The sequence below is a fragment of the Littorina saxatilis genome, linkage group LG2 (genome assembly GCF_037325665.1).
Source record: "Littorina saxatilis isolate snail1 linkage group LG2, US_GU_Lsax_2.0, whole genome shotgun sequence".
NCBI classification, from domain to species: Eukaryota; Metazoa; Mollusca; class Gastropoda; order Littorinimorpha; family Littorinidae; genus Littorina; species Littorina saxatilis.
This window is the reverse complement of record NC_090246.1, coordinates 3,716,109-3,735,411: the sequence shown is the minus strand read 5'-3', so window position 1 is coordinate 3,735,411 and position 19,303 is coordinate 3,716,109. Positions and strand designations below refer to the sequence as shown.

The following is a 19,303-nucleotide window of genomic DNA, read 5'->3' as shown; positions in this document are numbered from 1 at the left end:
CCCACCTGAAACACAAACACAAAGGGATAAATATGGAACACCTATGACAGTCCCACCTGGAACACAAACACAAAGGGATAAATACGGAACACCTACGGCAGTCCCACCTGGAACACAAAGGGATACATATGGAACACATACGGCAGTCCCACCTGGAACACAAACAGGTAAATATGGAACACATATGGCAGTCCCACCTGGAACACAAACGGGTAAATATGGAACACATACAGCAGTCTGACCTGGAACAAAAACACAAAGGGGTAAATATGGAACACCTACGGCAATCCCACCTGGAACACAAAGGGATAAATATGGAACACATACGGCAGTCCCACCTGGAACACAAAGGGATAAATATGTAACACGTACGGCAGTCCCACCTGGAATACAAACACAAAGGGGTAAATATGGAACATGTACAGCAGTCCCACCTGGAACACAAAGGGATAAACATAGAACACATACGGCAGTCCAATCTGGAACACAAACACAAAGGGGTAAATATGGAACACGTATGGCAGTCCAACCTGGAACACAAACACAAAGGGGTAAATATGGAACACATACGGCAATCCCACCTGGAACACAAACACAAAGAGATAAATATGGAACACATATGGCGTCCAACCTGAAACACAAACGGGTAAACATGGAACACATACGGCAGTCTCACTTGGAACAAAAACACAAAGGGATAAACATAGAACACATACGGCAGTCCAATCTGGAACACAAACACAAAGGGGTAAATATGGAACACGTATGGCAGTCCAACCTGGAACACAAACACAAAGGGGTAAATATGGAACACATACGGCAATCCCACCTGGAACACAAACACAAAGAGATAAATATGGAACACATATGGCGTCCAACCTGAAACACAAACGGGTAAATATGGAACACGTATGGCAGTCCCACCTTGAACACAAACACAAAGGGGTAAATATGGAACACCTACGGCAGTCCCACCTGGAACACAAACACAAAGCGATAAATATGGAACACATACGACAGTCCCACCTGGAACACAAAGGGATACATATGGAACACATACGACAGTCCCACCTGGAACACAAAGGGATAAATATGGAACACGTACGGCAGTCCCACCTGGAACACAAACACAAAGGGGTAAATATGGAACATCTACGGCAGTCCCACCTGGAACACAAACACCAAGGGTAAATATGGAACACATGTGACAGTCCCACCTGGAACACAAAGGGATAAACATAGAACACATACGGCAGTCCAATCTGGAACACAAACACAAAGGGGTAAATATGGAACACATACGGCAATCCCACCTGGAACACAAACACAAAGAGATAAATATGGAACACATATGGCGTCCAACCTGAAACACAAACGGGTAAACATGGAACACATACGGCAGTCTCACTTTGAACAAAAACACAAAGGGGTAAGTATGGGGCAGTCCCACCTGGAACACAAACACTGAAGTGGTACTCTGCTGAATCAAATAATGTATGTAGATTCCTTCAGGCTACTGCTAAACAAAATGGAATCTCTGCATAAAAGTCAATCATTTGCAGAGTTTTGCTTTGGCAGTTGGAAAAACTCCTTCCAAATTGCAATAAAAGCCTGTCACACGTCATTTTGACAAAATTGCTGTAATTTTCTTTTCACAAGTGGGAAAAGGGTGATGCCAAGAACTCCCCAATTGTTTTAACAATTGCGGAAACTTATGTGGCATTTTGGAAAAAGACTTGAATAAAATAAATTTCAGTAACACCTTTGCTAGTAACACTGAAGAAGAAACAGACCAAATTTTGGGGGCATCTGAAATTTGTCATAGATTTACAATCTATAAGGCTGAAAGTTGAGGTAGCATACCTCTAATTTCTCCCAAAGACAATCTGAACCAGACACTGTATCACTTACCAATCCAAAAAAGGCGCGGAGTGTTTCGGGGAGATGATACTCTTGGCGGGTGAAGGTCGGCGAGCGCTCGCAGTCCATGGAGATGTGATCTTGGACCTCGTCGTAACTGACCGGGCAGACAAAGTAGTCGTACTGCACCATGGCGTGGGACAGCTGAAACACAGCCCTGTACTCAGACATTACTCTTCATATACTGTCTCATCACACACTGGTTGAAACACACTGGTTGAAACACACCCTTTCACTTCATAATTTGTACAGTGTAACCCCCCTTTTTCAGACCCCCCATTTTAGTTAAGACCTGATTTTCTCAGATTTTAAGACGTCTTAAAAGGAGGGGGGAGACTCCTCTTTATTCTCACATTTAGCCCCACACTCTTAGTCCTACAATATGCAAGAACTGTTTCCACTGTAGCAGACATATAAGCCAGCGGACAGGACTTACCAGAATACCAAATACGATTGTGGAAATGGCGCCACCAATAAATCCTTCCCAGGTCTTCTTGGGCGAGAGTTTGATGAGCGGTGTCTTGCCGAAGAAGAATCCAAACATGTAGGCCATGATGTCATTGCAGATTATCATGGACGAGGGAACCAGCACCCTGAAAATGAACGCACAATCAAACGAGTGCATTGCTTGACCTGAGAGGCCCACTCTGCTTCCTGAAATCAGCTTGCCTCACCGGGGCGGGGATGTGGCTCAGTCGGTAGCGCGCTGGATTTGTATCCAGTTGGCCGCTGTCAGCGTGAGTTCGTCCCCACGTTCGGCGAGAGATTTATTTCTCAGAGTCAACTTTGTGTGCAGACTCTCCTCGGTGTCCGAGCACCCCCGTGTGTACACGCAAGCACAAGACCAAGTGCGCACGAAAAAGATCCTGTAATCCTTGTCAGAGTTCGGTGGGTTATAGAAACATGAAAATACCCAGCATGCTTCCTCCGAAAGCGGCGTATGGCTGCCTAAATGGCGGGGTAAAAACGGTCATACACGTAAAAGCCGTGGGAGTTTCAGCCCATGAACGAACAAACAAACAAAGCTTGCCTCACCATCTGAGACCTAGCCAGGGTGTAACAAGGGATAAGACCATCCCTGCACTTGGTCACATACCAACCATCAACAGCCTGGGTGTAACACGGGATAAGACCATCCCTGCACTTGGTCACATACCAACCATCAACAGCCTGGGTGTAACACGGGATAAGACCATCCCTGCACTTGGTCACATACCAACCATCAACAGCCTGGGTGTTACAAGGGATAAGACCTTCCCTCCACTTGGTCACATACCAACCATCAACAGCCTGGGTGTTACAAGGGATAAGACCATCCCTGCACTTGGTCACATACCAACCATCAACAGCCTGGGTGTAACACGGGATAAGACCATCCCTGCACTTGGTCACATACCAACCATCAACAGCCTGGGTGCCCTCTGTGCATACTGGGATTATTTGTTATTGATAAATTAATTTTGTAACAGCAAAATGGCCGAGTGGTAACGCACTTGCGCTCGGAATCGAGAGGTTGCGTGTTCGACCCTGGGTCGGGCCGCTATTTTCTCCCCCCTTTCCCAAATCTAGATGGTGGGTTCAAGTGCTAGTCTTTCGGATGAGACGAAAAACCGAGGTCCCTTCGTGTACACTATATTGGGGTGTGCACGTTAAAGATCCCACGATTGACAAAAGGGTCTTTCCTGGCAAAATTGTATAGGCATAAATAAAAATGTCCATCAAATACCCGTGTGACTTGGAATAAAGGCCGCGAAAGGTGAACATTCGCCTAACAGGCTTGAGGTTTGCTGGTCGATGTGAATGCGTGATATATTGTGTAAAAAATTCCATCTCACACGGCATAAAGCGCTTTGAACTTCGGATAAGGCGCTATATAAATAAAGAGAATAATAAAAAAAAAATAATAATAAAAAATGTGCCTTTTCCGGAAATTAATTTGAACGAACTTTCCAAGAACAATTTGTACAAACAGCAAGCAGTAAGAGTGTGGATTTTTGGAAAGTGATCAAGTGGGTAGATGGGGGTATCCCATGTTAAATACAGCCTGTCCAGATCTGATACAGTGATCAAGTGGGTAGATGGGGGTATCCCATGATAAATACCGCCTGTCCAGATGACACAGTGAGGGGACCTGTCTTCACGGCGGAGTGTCAAAATATGGACTTATTCATTCCTTCACACACAGGTCAAAGATTATCTTCTGACCTTCAGATATCTGCTAGAAATGGAGAAAAAGAACGTAAGCTAAACCACTCACCAAACGAATCCTTCCAGCACGTTCTGCACAATGAGGTGAGACTGTGCGACCACCAGCAGCAGCACCACGTGGGTGTAGCCGAACTGAAACACAAAGTAACAGTTACCAACACTGTCTGGGAGAATCAAAAAACAAGAAATAAAACGTTCCATTTACAGAACATCAACGCAGTAGACAGACAGAAAAACACTTATGATAAAAATAATGAACTTATCTCAAAGTCATCGATGAATCTTGCTTACAAAATGCCGTCAAGGTAATGTCTAGAACTTTTGCTCACCTCAGTAAGACACTTTTTTCTTGTGGATTTGTCTTGTATAGCAAGCTTATTAAGAGTTCATTGGTATGTACTTGTGACATTGCATCCTCAGTGCACCAGCATGAAGAAGAATCAGTGGCAAAGTTATCATTTTGTGGACGCTATGTCGACATAATTATGTACCCCACTTGACATGAACAGGACCCGGTCTATATCTGTCAAGCGATGCAAACAAGCCGATTTGAGCGGGGAAGGTGACACTTCCGTCACAGAAAGTAAGTGTTACACACAAACACAAACAAAGAAAGACACAGCAACTTGTAGGAATAACTGTGCAAGAACAGTAACAGGATTTGAAAAACAGAATGCTATCTGAACATAAACCAGACCGTAACTCGAAGAATATATGGCTAATGTTTTGCAACATTTATTCCAAGAGCCGATTGTTTTAGCTGAGATTGGAAACAATTTCTCTAAATCACTTATCAAAATTGCCTGCAGGGAAATCCTTCCCCAACAGCCAGGACCATTGTCCAAGCATGCACTCATATTTTGTCCTTCTAAAAAAAACCAAAATCAAAGCAACTGCATCAGAGTGTGCAGCAGTGTGAACAACTCAACGGGGGCAGCGAGATAGCTCAGTCGGTTCGACTCCCACTTTCGGAAAGGGACTTATTTCCCAGAGTCAACTTTGTGCAGACTCCCCTCAGTGTCGGAACACACCCGTGTGCATGAATGCGCAAGATAGAGATCCCATGGTCCCACAAAAGCACGCCGGTACCTCCGCTGCACCCGAAAAAAGCCGGGGCCACTTGCTGCGCACCGGGGCCGAGCCACGAGAGGTGAGTTTCTGCACTAAATCTTCTCCATTTTCTCCAAAATGACATATCTTCACGTAACTGGCATTTGTACTTCGACCTAAGGTGTTATAGCATCTCATCATCGGTTTTATTCTTTCCCTCGATTCAATTCTGAGCTTCGAATGTTTATGCTTTTTAAGTGAATTATGTGTTGACTTTCCACAATTATTACGGAAAATTAAGCTTATCAAACAAGCTGCAGAGAATTGGAATGTAATTATTGGTTATCTATTGACATCTGGCTCAAGTGGTGTCATCTAAATTCACGCGGTTGAATCATATTTGTTGAATCTCTACAGTCACTTAACGAATTTGTTGCTGCGCACCGCGGCCAGTAATAAACGTGTTATTGTGCTCCTTCAAAGTGTGTAGCATACTGTTTTCGGTTGCGACCGTACTTGAGGATCTTTGTTTGTTTGTCAGCTTGTCCCGAGGGGACGCAACACTAGCTGTCGTCTGCTAGCTATTTTTTTCTTCACATTGTTACCTGCAGGGACCTCGGTTCCGCAAGGTCTATAGGCCTGTCCCTTACACAATTGATTGAATAATGACCGCCCTCTTCATGTAGCGTAATCCAGGTCTGAAGATGACCACTGTTTTGAAGTTTGGATACAGCTTCTGGGAGGAGGTCTTGCAGTCTTTGCACATCATCTTTGCCTTCAAAAGTAAACAGCTCTTCTGCTTGTTCGTCGAGACATGTTGATGATACGTTGGCCGTTTCGTCTACAAAGACTTTACCATCTTTAATTACTAGATATTTACCTTGAGCCTTGATCTCAGATGGAAGAACGCCAAAGTCGTTTCTCAAATACGTAGGCTGTTCCATAATTATTTAGAATCTCAGAAACGGAAACACATACCAACAATCTAACCAGGCCATTTTCCAGACCAATCCTTCCCCAGCCGACACCCAACTGGCCATCCTCTCAAACGTTCTCATTCAGGCCTGGGACCTCGTGACATCAGCTATACCTGGTATGGCCCTCGTGAAGGCTCGGACAGAGTCTTTAGGAGTCTCTAACTGTATTTCCGCGGCTATTTCTTGTAATGTGAGAACAGGCTGAACCAGCATGGGGAAATGTCAAGAAGATAGGGTGGATACAACCAACAGCAGTGCTCCCTTTTGTGCCAAAAAATCTGTTGTCGCAAAGGCAGTATACACAGGTGCGTTGTCATGTTACAGCATAAGCCCTCGAAAACCCGTGTTTGGATGGTGTTTGTGCCAAACCTCGAATATTTTCGACCATTAGTGGTGGACACAGCAGTCAGACATGACTGTATGCCTGTCCTCAAGAGTCACAGTGTTTAAATGGCTTGATCTAGCGACGAAAGATGCAAAACAATTTTAGGGCTTTTTGTTATTTGAACTTGGCAGGGGTTGGGTCACCTGGTTAAACACCCGAACAGACGACAGTTGTTTGGTTTCAGAGTTGAACTTATTAACCCAAGTTTCGTAACCACTGACGATATTCCATGTTGATTTGGATAAGCCATTGCTGATTTTTTTCAAGTATTGTCAAGCAACACTCTGCCCTACCCCTCTTTTCCCCGTCACTGGGTTCATGTGGTACCCAACCGGCAAATCGCTTTAGGGCCATCAAATATTTGTGTAAGATCATTTCAAATGCAGAGCTTTTAATGCCAATGACATATTGCATCTCCCTGATTATATTTCAGGGATCTTCTCTTATTATCTGTTCAACAGCGCCAATGTTTTCGAGGATAACGGATGAAATAAGTAGACTAGGGTGGGTATCATTTTCGAGGCTCCGTCTACCCGGTTTGAAATTGCTGTACCAGTTTTACACCACGGCTCTACAAAGAGCGTTCATCCTAAAACATTTCATCACACTTTCATGCAAATCGGTCTCTTTTAACCTTATTTTGTAGTTATTGTAAGTTATGGCTCCGAAATCGCGAATTTAAGCTTCACGACGCATACATAGCGCGGCGAGTATCTTCCTGAGTCGACCATATGAAAACGACATAACTCTGGAACTTCATTTTTTGTGTCAAGCCTCACGATAGTCTATTCTTTGACGGCATGATTTTGTATTTAACGCCATATTGCCAGGAGCCTGGATTCTAAATAATAATGGAACAGCCCTCGAATAGGTATTCTTTCCAGTCACTTCATTCAGCGACAAAAAAACGAATCTTCAATTGTTCATTCGAATGCACATCGACACTGTGTCCAATAACGTCCTTGAACTCTCGAAATTTGAATTTGCAGTAGTAACATCTAAACTGATCCATTTGTTCACCTGCAAAGCAGAACAAACCCACTCTTAAAAAGGACAAAACGAACGAACGTCAGCATCATTACCTTTTGTGTGTGTGTTTGTGTGTGTGTGAGTGTGTGTGCAGTGTGTGTGTGTGTGTGCGAGCGCGTGTGTGTGTGTGGCTGAGACGGACAATACTTTATTCACTGTAGTACTGGCCCAGATGCGCAGCAAATTAGTGCCCAGGTCAGTATACAGCCCTCAAAACAGAGACATAGCCCGGTGCGCGGCAACAAAATCGTTCAATGACGCTAGAGATTCAAGAAATATGACTCAACCGCATGAATTTATATTACACCACTTGAGCCAGATGTCAACAACCAACCAATAATTACATTCCAATTCTCTGCAGCTTGTTTGATAAGCTTGATTTTCCGTAATAACTGTGGAAGGTCCGAATGTATACATACTTCACTGGCCCTGGTGCGCAGCACATAAGTGCCCCGGTGCGCAGCCCTCAAAATAGAGACATGGCCCCGGTGCGCAGCAACAAAATCGTTCAGTGACGGTAGAGATTCAACAAATATGATTCAACCGCGTGAAGTTAGTAGACGCCACTTGAGCCAGATGTCAACAAATAACCAATAATTACATTATCTGCAGCTTGTTTAATAAGCTTGATTTTCCGTAATAACTTTGGAAAGTCAGAATTTGCACATAATTCACTGGAAAAGCATAAATAATCGAAGCTCAGAGTTCACAATTGAATCGAGGGAAAGAATAAAATCGATGATGGGATGCTATAACAACTTAGGTCGAAGTACACATGCCAGTTACGTGATGATATGTCATTTTGGAGAAAACAGAGAAGATTTAGTGCAGAAACTCGCCTCTCGTGGCTCGGCCCCGGTGCGCAGCAAGGGGCCCCGGCTATTTTCGGTGTGCAGCGGAGGTACCGGCGTGAAAAGTATCAGGCCTTAAAACACATGAATACACACATGACAGAAAAAAAGGTAGCACAGTTCAGTTGCTGCATTCTATCCCCAGGGACAGCAGCCCCAATTTCCTTGAGGGGATTCTCCAAACAAACAAAAGACCAGCCTTACCAGAGTGAACTGCTTGAGGTAGTGTTTTTTGACCAGACTGCACACAAAGCCGACGAATCCAGCCACGTACAGTGAGAAGCAGATGAAGCGATGGTACTTCACAAAGGGCTGCAAAAAATCCTGAAATCACAGCACACAAGTTCAGATTTTTATTACAAAAATTATGACATGTGATAACAATAGAAACAAGAAGGGCAAAGCCCATACGACTCACATGCTTTACACATTTTCCCTACCAAAATACATGTGACCTTGACCCAAGGTCAAGGTCATCCAAGGTCATCCAACACAAAGCTGTTAATTCAAGACATAGGAAGTACAATGGTGCTTATTGGCTCTTTCTACCATGAGATATGGTCACTTTTAGTGGTTCACTACCTTATTTTGGTCACATTTCATAAGGGTCAAAGTGACCTTGACCTTGATCATATGTGACCGAATGTGTCTCATGATGAAAGCATAACATGTGCCCCACATAATTTTTAAGTTTGAAACAGTTATCTTCCATAGTTCAGGGTCAAGGTCACTTCAAAATATGTATACAATCCAACTTTGAAGAGCTCCTGTGACCTTGACCTTGAAGCAAGGTAAACCAAACTGGTATCAAAAGATGGGGCTTACTTTGCCCTATATATCATATATAGGTGAGGTATTGAATCTCAAAAACTTCAGAGAAAATGGGAAAAATATGAAAAATAGCTGTTTTTTAGACAACATTTATGGCCCCTGCGACCTTGACCTTGAAGCAAGGTCAAGATGCTATGTATGTTTTTTGGGGCCTTGTCATCATACACCATCTTGCCAAATTTGGTACTGATAGACTGAATAGTGTCCAAGAAATATCCAACGTTAAAGTTTTCCGGACGGACGGACGTCCGGACGTCCGGACGGACGGACGGACGGACGGACGGACGGACGGACGACTCGGGTGAGTACATAGACTCACTTTTGCTTCGCATGTGAGTCAAAAAGTTGTCTGAAGTCCGAGCAGGAGTCTTTCTCTACAAAAAAAACAAAAACAACTGATCATGGTTGTTTTTTTGAAAACAAAAATACAAAATTCAGATCTGCCTGTTCTCCGACTGTCCCTCTTTTTTCTCCTGACCCTAGAACTTTTTTTGACTCCTCAAAAAACTTTGATAAAAAATAACAAAATTCGATTTTGCAGACTTTGCAAGGAAAGGAACTCTTCTCTGACATCCGGCGGACACAGTCCGCGTGATTTCCGGCCAATAAAAAGCCACATTCCCATGTGTACATGAAAAACACATTTTGAAAAAAAAAAATGAAAAAAGGAAGCGACCCTCATTTTTTGGCCTTGTCCTCGAAAACAAGCATTTTAATTTAATTTTTGTCTTAGAGATGCACCGCAAAATCACAAATGTGGAACACGTGATGCCTGGATCTGCAGTGGCCTGTCTTCAGTCTACTTCGACAATGACAAGCCAGGCATTGGAATTGAAAAAAGTTAAAAAGGCTGAAAATGTTTAAGTTAGAGCAAGTCGACGGCGCAAAGCGCCTAGCGTTACTAGGGGGGGGGTTCTGGGGGCATGCCCCCCAGAATTTTTTTTCTCTACAGAGAACCCAAATGGTGCAATTTGGCGTCATCTGAGCTCCAAGTTTGCCATCAAATTAAGTTTTTAGACCCATTTTTGCCTCCCTCATTTATTTTTTCGGTAGACACTTTTGCTTTTTCGGCGGAACAAAAAATAAATTCAGCAGAAATTTGCCTTTCGGCGGACAATTTCCATGCCTGCAAGCTTGCTCGCTGTTTACGCTCAATCTTCTTACCCTCCTGGAGAGAAGAAGTCCAAAGTAGTCTGTCATGCTCTCTCCAAAGAAGAAGAAGTTTGAGGTGAAGAGGAAGTACCAGCTGAGCACTCTGAACCATGGCAGTTTCAATGATCGGTAGACGATGTAACCAATCGTGATGATTTCATGGAAGCACTTGATCTGCAGTGCAAATATCTGCACACAAAACAGATTCAAGAAGCAAGTCTCAATGAATTTCAAAAATAAAACAATTTTTAGCAAAAACTTGGAATTATTGAAGCTAACAACTATGAATATAGCTGTTTTAAAGAATATTTTCTTCAATCATCCAGGGGTGTTGCTAGACATTTTCATGTTGAGACATTTGGCCGAAACTGTCAGAAAGCTTTAGGACATCTTGGAAAATTTTCGGCCATTATTTTGGCTCATACAAAGTCACCGCAACATTGAAGCACAAGACTCAAGAGGGGAACACCAATACATACAATCATTGTCTCAGGAACACAAATTACAGGGCGGAGCAGTTAAGCCAGAGGGGGGGGGTAGAACCTGGGGTCCATTTGTTTTTCTGTATTGGTCAGGCTTTGATTGTCCAGGGTCCCGCTGGGGGGTCTGGGGGGCAAAGCCCCCCTGAAACTGAAGAATTTTAGCTCTATTATAAACAATTTGTGGCTTATCCTTGATTTTAAACATGATCAACTGGTGTCGGCAGCCACTCATTATTTCTTTTAACGTTAGTATTAAATAATGGCAATTTATCTTCACTGATATCTGCTCCCGACATCATATAGTATGGTTAGAAGGCATACTGTGACAACTAAACAATTAACTCTTCCCCCGGCTTTACAGACAGAAAACAAAGAAAAAATCACACAGATTTTTTTTTTGGGGGGGGGGGGGGACAGCCGGGAGGGGGGGGGGGGGGTCCGGAACCCCTGTGACACCCCCCCTAATCCGCCCCTGGATAATATGTTGCATACTGCAGCTGAAACACATCAGACACCAGTTCTCTGAAACTTTTTCAAACCTTTAACTTTAATTTCTTGAAAGTCCAATCTTGTGCAAATCTTGACAAGCCTTGGGAAACATGACTGGTAAAACACCAATAAAAGACCGTGTAGAGTGAGCCATTTTGCTTGGAAACCACGATTTGGAGGACGCTTTTCATTCTCTGGCTCAGCAGATTTCGATTCGCGGTGACTATCGTCTGCTATGTCGTCTGCTTCGATCGACTCGACAACACTACTACCACTCACACTGACACTGTCCACATTCGCGGTGTTCCTATCATTTTGTCCGGAATCACTTACCTTGGCGACGGGTAGCAAACCTTGGCCAATTTATTTTTTTTATTGTTTGGTTGCGACATGATGTTCAAATCCAAATCGAAAGCACTGACTGACTGATAAACTATCGCGAACCGGCGAACGCAAACGCTGAGTGTGGTTTCCCTTGTCCAAGGGAAACCACTCTGGCATCTATATTTTTTGGCAATGGCTTCCGTTCAAAACATTGATGTTTCGTTTTTGGTATTCGCGAAGGAAATAAACGTCAGTCAGTTGACTATAAGTACATCGGCAGCAGTTTTAGCAATCAAAGCCTGACCAATACAAAAAACTTGACAAACTGTGGCCGATTTAGGCGAATACTCTTCGGACATTTGGCCGATAGGGACATGAAAGTTTCGGCCAAAGTAAAAACAAATCGGCGATTGGCCGAAGGGCCGACCCAAACGACACCCCTGTCATCCTGTGGTTTATTCAATCATCCAGTGACATAATATAACATTAGCATTTTAAAATCAACAACAAGCTTACAGTTGCTCTCAATATTCAACAATTCACATTCAGAGCTGGGTCTGGGGTAGAAACGAAAAAGCTTACTGGGACGTGACCCCCTCCTGGGAAGCCCCCTGAAGCTCAGAAATATTTTATTCTCGATAAATTTTGGACCAAAAAAGTGGGCTACTTCATGAGTTTTAGATTGACAGAAAAAGTGTACTAACATGGATCCACATACCAATCCCATCACAGACCAATGCAAGTTTGTTTCCTTTTTCAGTTTACATGGCAGTCTCCATGCTTAAAACTAGCTTCTTTTTGGTCTATCACCGCACACATACAAGAGAGAGAGAGAGAGAGAGAGAGAGAGAGAGAGAGAGAGAGAGAGAGAGAGAGAGAGAGAGAGAGAGAGAGAGAGAGAGAGAGAGAGAGAGAGAGAGAGAGAGAGAGAGAGAGAGAGACTGACTGACTATTAGGGTTTAACGTCCTCTTAGACCAATTGGTCTATATTGGGACAGGTATTGGTAATACGTTGAAGATATGGTGTGATACTTTGATTCGAACAAGCCTGCTGTGGCTGTCTTCTTCGACACACCAGCATTGGGTTTGTCTCGTCAAAGTATCGAAATACGATCATGATAATTGGAGACGAGAGATGATGCATGCGTGTCTTCGTGTTTTCCAAGCCCTGAGACTTTCGCTGTGAACGTGGGATCTTTTTCGTGCGCATGTGTGCACACGGGGGTGTTCGGGCACCGAAGAGTCTGCACAAAGTTGACTCCGAGAAATAAATCTCTCGCCGAACGTGGGGATCGAACCCACGCTGATAGCGACCAACTGGCTACAAAGCCAGCGCGCTCCCAACTGAGCTACGTCCCTGCCCGAGAGAGAGAGAGAGAGAGAGAGAGAGAGAGAGAGAGAGAGAGAAAGAGAGAGAGAGAGAGAGAGAGAGAGAGAAAGAGAGAGAGGACGTGATGAGAGAGAGAGCATGCATTCTTATTTTAAGTACTGAGTACATTTGCTTGCTGAATTTTGTTGTTGTTGTTATTGACTGTGTAATTGTTCTTATCGCTATACTGGGTTAGTGTGCTTGTATTTTTTAATTTCATGATTTGTATATCGTGTGCGTGTGTGTGTGTGTGTGAATTGTAAAGCGCTTGGAGCTGTGAATTCGAGACTTGCGCTATAGAAAAATGATTTATTATTATTAATATTATTATCTTTAAGGACAGGAGAAAGACTGCTTACCACTGTCACGAGAGCCAGAGGTCCAAGGTAGATGATGAAAGCAAAGCCAAATATCATCACCCAGGTGAAGATGCCACGGATAATCCAGTTCCTCCATCTGTTTCCAAACAAGAAAAATTTAAAATTAAAATAGATAATCTTAAACAAATGAGGCACTGTTTAAATATGTGATACACAAAGGGAGGTAAGCGCTCTGAAGGCATACCACATGTGTAAGGGAGGTAAGCGCTCTAAAGGCATACCACATGTGTAAGGGAGGTAAGCGCTCTAAAGGCATACCACATGTGTAAGGGAGGTAAGCGCTCTAAAGGCATACATGTGTAAGGGAGGTAAGCGCTCTAAAGGCATACCACATGTGTAAGGGAGGTAAGCGCTCTAAAGGCATACCACATGTGTAAGGGAGGTAAGTGCTCTAAAGGCATACCACATGTGTAAGGGAGGTAAGCGCTCTAAATGCATACCACATGTGTAAGGGAGGTAAGCGCTCTAAAGGCATACCACATGTGTAAGGGAGGTAAGCGCTCTAAATGCACACCACATGTGTAAGGGAGGTAAGCGCTCTAAAGGCATACCACATGTGTAAGGGAGGTAAGCGCTCTAAAGGCATACCACATGTGTAAGGGAGGTAAGCGCTCTAAAGGCATACCACATGTGTAAGGGAGGTAAGCGCTCTAAATGCATACCACATGTGTAAGGGAGGTAAGCGCTCTAAAGGCATACCACATGTGTAAGGGAGGTAAGTGCTCTAAAGGCATACCACATGTGTAAGGGAGGTAAGCGCTCTAAAGGCATACCACATGTGTAAGGGAGGTAAGTGCTCTAAAGGCATACCACATGATTGTGTAAGGGAGGTAAGCGCTCTAAATGCATACCACATGTGTAAGGGAGGTAAGCGCTCTAAAGGCATACCACATGTGTAAGGGAGGTAAGCGCTCTAAAGGCATACCACATGTGTAAGGGAGGTAAGCGCTCTAAAGGCATACCACATGTGTAAGGGAGGTAAGCGCTCTAAAGGCATACCACATGTGTAAGGGAGTAAGTGAGAGTTATCTGAAACCAGCCTCCTGGCAGTGGCACCTGAGAGAATTCAATAACATTAACAAGCATTGAAATGAAGAAGCGACTTTCATCCTCAAAATAGATAAAGCAAAATGCCCCTGCAAAATAATCCCTCGCCGAACCCAGGGTCAAATTCATGCTAATTGCGACGAATTGGTTTCAAAGCCAGTGCACTACCGTTATCTCCCTGCCCCAATAATGTCATTAGAATTATAGAAAGAGGCCAAACATAATATGATGTTCTCCTTTGTTAGCACTGTTGTTCCCAGACACAGAAGCCAGTGGGTCAGTTGAAGGACCTGAATTTGGCCAACATTTCCTGGCTGCAATTTTGTTGTGGTCAAAACACATCCCAGGTGTCATGGCTATGGGACATTCGACCGATATGGGATCATGAAAATGCGTCAGGTCAAAAAAGTAGGCTTAACTGACCGAAGACTGAGGCCTGGTAACAACACTGTGTCGGATCTCCAACCTAATCCCGTTAACAGCATGCCTTTTATCATGCTGGGGCCAGGTAGCTCAGTTGGTAGAGCACGGGACTTGTGATCCTATGGTCACAGGTTCGATTCCAGGCAGGGACTTTATGTGAAGACTCAGAGACGGTATCCATGCCCCACCCCCGTGTCACCACAGAGGCACTTACAAGACCTGGGTCATGGTGCCAGCAGTGCAGGTGGCTGATTACACCTACACATACAGACACCTGGGTAGCGCCACTCTTGTTGCTGCTAGCTTTCCACTGGGAGGAAGTGACCAGAATATCCAACATTGGGATGATAGAGTAAAGGAAATGAAAATGATGCTGACCGTGGGTTGATATCTTTGAGCGCGCTGTCCAGAGCTTCAGTGGTCTTGTCGGAGCCTTGTGGCAGCTGGTCCCCCGCAGCGTGCAAGTTGGGCTTGTCAATAATGTCATCGTCGTCGCTCTCCGATGCCGCTGCTGCTTCTGCTGCCGCTCTCTGTGTCATGTGAAAGAGAACTATGTTAACTTGGTTCATCTAGTACAGTGGAACCCCCCTTTTAAGACCCCCAAAGTTAAGACCTCTCCCCCTTTTCTGACCTTATTTTTATCAGACTTTCTGTTGATAACGTCTGGAGGTCTTAAAAGGGGCTCCACTCTACACATTGGACCCCCCCCCCCCCCCCCCAACCTTTTTAGACTGTCAACATCTGAGAAAATTAGGTGGGTGGTGGAGAAATGGTATTCGGGAGTCCATTAAACATCGACTAGTATGACTATGAGGCCATTGTGACAGAAGGTCACATTAATTAACTTTCCCTGGGACCTGTATTAGTGAATCATATTTCCAATCTAACTGCTGTTCTGTGCACATTCAGTATGTCGTTCGTGTGGGGCAGTGTGATCAATGTACGCATGAAGAGGTCTAAGTCGACCAAACGTTGGTACATTCCCTATAATTGCACTTCCTGTAGGCGTTTTTCCTGTAGATAGGAAATCCACCCATGTGCATTTCCTGCAGGAAAGTACAATACATTTCAAGTTCAACCTCGCACCAAGCGCGTGACTCAGTCAGCGTTGTTCCTAAGACATCCATACTGCGCTTCCACAGGAGGGCTTGATGATTTTCTCATTTCTTCAATAAAATTGCTACACTGTATCGAATTTCTTTGCAAACGAAAGAAAAGATATATATATCAAATTTGACCAATGTGGCTATGCATCACGTGACTTTCAGCGAGATCGGCAAAACGCTGAAGGTAATGCATGGTTGACTTTGACCCCATCTGCTCAATTTCTGACCCCATCTGCTCAATTTCTGACCCCTTCTGCTCAATTTCTAACTATTTACAGATAGTCAACCAACCAAGGCAGTGAAAGCAAACGTTAATCCATTCCTTGTTCTGGGGAACTCAGTCTGGGAGTGGGATGCATCAATCATTACATGTGTAATCCAGTCTGAAATTAACGCAATGCTATAAATGTTATGCATTTAGTGATTTACTGAGAAAAATCCTGGGACATTTCAATGTTCATGAGCCATCGATCTGTAAAACCCTTGCAGGAAACCTGAAAAACAGCTGCATGGTGCCAGTGGAGTAGGCCTGGGAGATTTTTTTGGGGCGTGGGGGGGTTGGGGGCATAATTGACTCTCTGATACTTTATTCTTTTCAAGAGATGTCAAGTGAGATGATATGCATGCACTGCATGGTCTTACAGTTTTTCAACCATTCACAGTGATTATATCTGCAAGGAGAAGTTTCACAAAATGAACACGAAAGAATAAAGGCCACTCCAAAGAATAAATAATGCAGTAGGTCTACTCTGTCTGAATAAAACCACCTTGTGTGAGTGAGTCACTGAATCAGTGAATGTCCGTGATTTGTCACACAGTCCACAAGCTATGACCAAAACATAGTGCATTGATAATATATTAACTTATTATATAACCGCGGAAACGTACTACTAATGGTCAGTGTGCATGTGAAGTGTGCAATATTTATCACTGCGAACGGCAGACGACAGCATGTGATGCGCGGAGTCAGCCTACAGACTACACAGTAAGCTTATTACATGTCAAGTTCATGGATGCCGTGCTGTTTTCTGTCCACATTCACTGATTCAGACGCAAAGCAAACGTACGTTAACTCAGTCTTCCAGCTGAAAAATGCAACAGCTATGAATGAACTGAAGTAATGGAGCTAAACACCACTGCCTGGTCTCTAGAAATGGCTGCAGCCGTGGCTTATGCTAAAAACAACCCCTGATTCATTATGAATGAAAATGCGCAGGGACATAACCACACATCGATCTGATCCCAAGCGAAATGGACGACTGTGCTACTAATCAAAACCCATCTGAATATCTTAAATCACATTCACAATATACCGCTTCCTCCTGCCGTGATGCTGTTGTCTGAGGAAGTCTCTGGCGAGTTTGACTGTCAGTCATGATTCGCGATTTCTGAGCAGCAAGTGTCAGCGAAGGAGTAAAACGAAAGCCAACACGTCCTGGAAGTCGTCCATCAAGCACCTGCACTCCCGTTGCTTCTCGCGCCCAGCGCGAGTTGACGTTAGTTTACAGTGTCAGTGAGAGTATCATGGCTGTTGCTCCGATTAGGTTTCTGCTTCGAAGGAGTTTCCTTCATGGACATTTACTCAGAAAACGATGTCGGTCGTCACCAGGAAGGCTACAGGTATGTTGCATCACCTGATGCAGTTTTCTCTTGCTCTGCGGTTTCTATACACTGCTTTTTCGCACTTGCGCAAGTTTGTGTTGCACGCAAATATTGAACAGTCTCTCTTCTCTCTCTCTCTCTCTCTCTTTCTAGTCAGTTCTTATTCTGATGCATGCTAAGACTGGCTGCATTCTTGCCGATCGCAGTTTGCTTGAACTGTATTACAATGTACTGAACATTTTGTTCGAATTTCACAGTGCAATCAGTGTGAAAGGCCTGTATACGTCAAAACATTGTAACATCGAAACTACAGAATTCCTTGTTCAAACACAGCGGTTATAGTGTGCGTAACCTACATGTCAATCCTTTTTATCGGTTGAAGTACTGTTGGTTATTGCTAGATACACGAGGGCACAGTCAGAGCCTATAGCTGTTGTGTGGGCGTGGTCACAAGTCAATGAACAGGGGTGGTGGTATGGCCTAAGCTGTGAAAGTTAGCATGCCTTATAAAAGTGCTGGCCTTTCACTGAACAGGAAAAAGAATTTACATGAAGTGGAAACCAGTATGGGTTAAACTTGAATCTTCGTCTGTCTCTTTACATGCTCACACACACAAACACACACACACAAACACACACACACACATGTATACACACACACACACACACACACACACACACACACATATATGTATACACACACAAACACACACACACACACACACACACATACATATGTATTCACACACACACATATGTATTCACACTGGCACACACACACACACACACATGTATACACACACACACACACACACACACGCACACACACCTGTATACACACACAAAGTGTACATTTATATGAGCCTGTGCCAAAACGTGGTCAGCAAGAAGATACCTACCTTTCAAGAATAATTTCTCTTTATGAAACCAGCAAGTTACTAAGGCCAAAAAAAAAAATAGGTGTGGTTACGGTAACATAGCCAAAAAAAATAGGGTAGGTAGGTAGGCAATCACTTTTTTTTTTTTAACTTTTTTTTCTAATGTGTACAAATTAAACCTACTTGACAGGGAAATAAGTGTGCGACACGGGCGCTTTCGCTTTCATTGCGTTTTTTGCACTCGTTTTTTTTTTTGACAAATGTAATAAAAAGTTATAGGATCGGCCCCTAAAAATAGGGTAGGTCGGGTTACCGTAACCACACCTATTTTTTTTTTAGGCCTAATAGCACCACTCCTTCTGAAAGTAAACCCTTCAGAGAGATAGTTATAGTATAGATAATTTCATCAGTTTTTATTCATTGGAAAATCTTGAAAATGTTATAAGTAGAAATCCAACAAATTTTAGATACCAAAACATTTACAATGCCATAAATACAACATTGCTTCTTTAACGTTTGCTCTGAAACTATTTTTGAGTATGTGAGGTGAAAAACTTGACTTGTTATGTGTCAATTGTAACAGAGGACACAATGATTACGTAATTTTTTTAGTCCAGCAGTCTCAGCTATGTGAGCTATAGCAATATATCCTCGGCTCACAATGCATAAATTTATGTATACAAATGTGATTTTGAGCTATTTAACACTTTTTATGAACAAAATATTCAGCATAATAGTAATACTGTGTCCTATATTACGGTTGACACACATAAATATCAAGCTTTATCCTGGCATGATCAA

The 19,303-nt window shown here is 43.5% G+C and overlaps 2 protein-coding genes across 3 annotated transcripts in view; one reads left to right on the top strand and one right to left on the bottom strand.

The window, feature by feature from the left end:
* LOC138958028 (phosphatidate cytidylyltransferase, photoreceptor-specific-like) overlaps window positions 1-17,471 on the bottom strand; it is a 34,296-nt gene extending 16,825 nt beyond the window's left edge. The window contains exons 1-8 of the mRNA XM_070329059.1: window positions 17,337-17,471; window positions 15,296-15,447; window positions 13,427-13,523; window positions 10,416-10,592; window positions 8,625-8,744; window positions 4,178-4,260; window positions 2,357-2,513; window positions 1,912-2,064 (exon numbers count right to left, since the gene is read on the bottom strand). Of these exons, the coding sequence (XP_070185160.1) occupies window positions 1,912-2,064; window positions 2,357-2,513; window positions 4,178-4,260; window positions 8,625-8,744; window positions 10,416-10,592; window positions 13,427-13,523; window positions 15,296-15,447; window positions 17,337-17,399 (1,002 nt within the window). The 5' untranslated portion in view covers window positions 17,400-17,471. The remainder of the gene's footprint in view (window positions 1-1,911; window positions 2,065-2,356; window positions 2,514-4,177; window positions 4,261-8,624; window positions 8,745-10,415; window positions 10,593-13,426; window positions 13,524-15,295; window positions 15,448-17,336) is intronic.
* A 56-nt stretch (window positions 17,472-17,527) lies between these two features.
* The window catches only part of LOC138958029 (calcium uniporter protein, mitochondrial-like), a 127,913-nt gene continuing 126,137 nt past the window's right edge, over window positions 17,528-19,303 (top strand). For both annotated transcript variants that reach the window (XR_011453270.1, XM_070329060.1), the window contains exon 1: window positions 17,528-17,643. Coding sequence is in view for 1 of the 2 variants with exons in the window: in XM_070329060.1 (XP_070185161.1) it covers window positions 17,548-17,643 (96 nt within the window). In the remaining variant the exon portion in view is untranslated. The remainder of the gene's footprint in view (window positions 17,644-19,303) is intronic.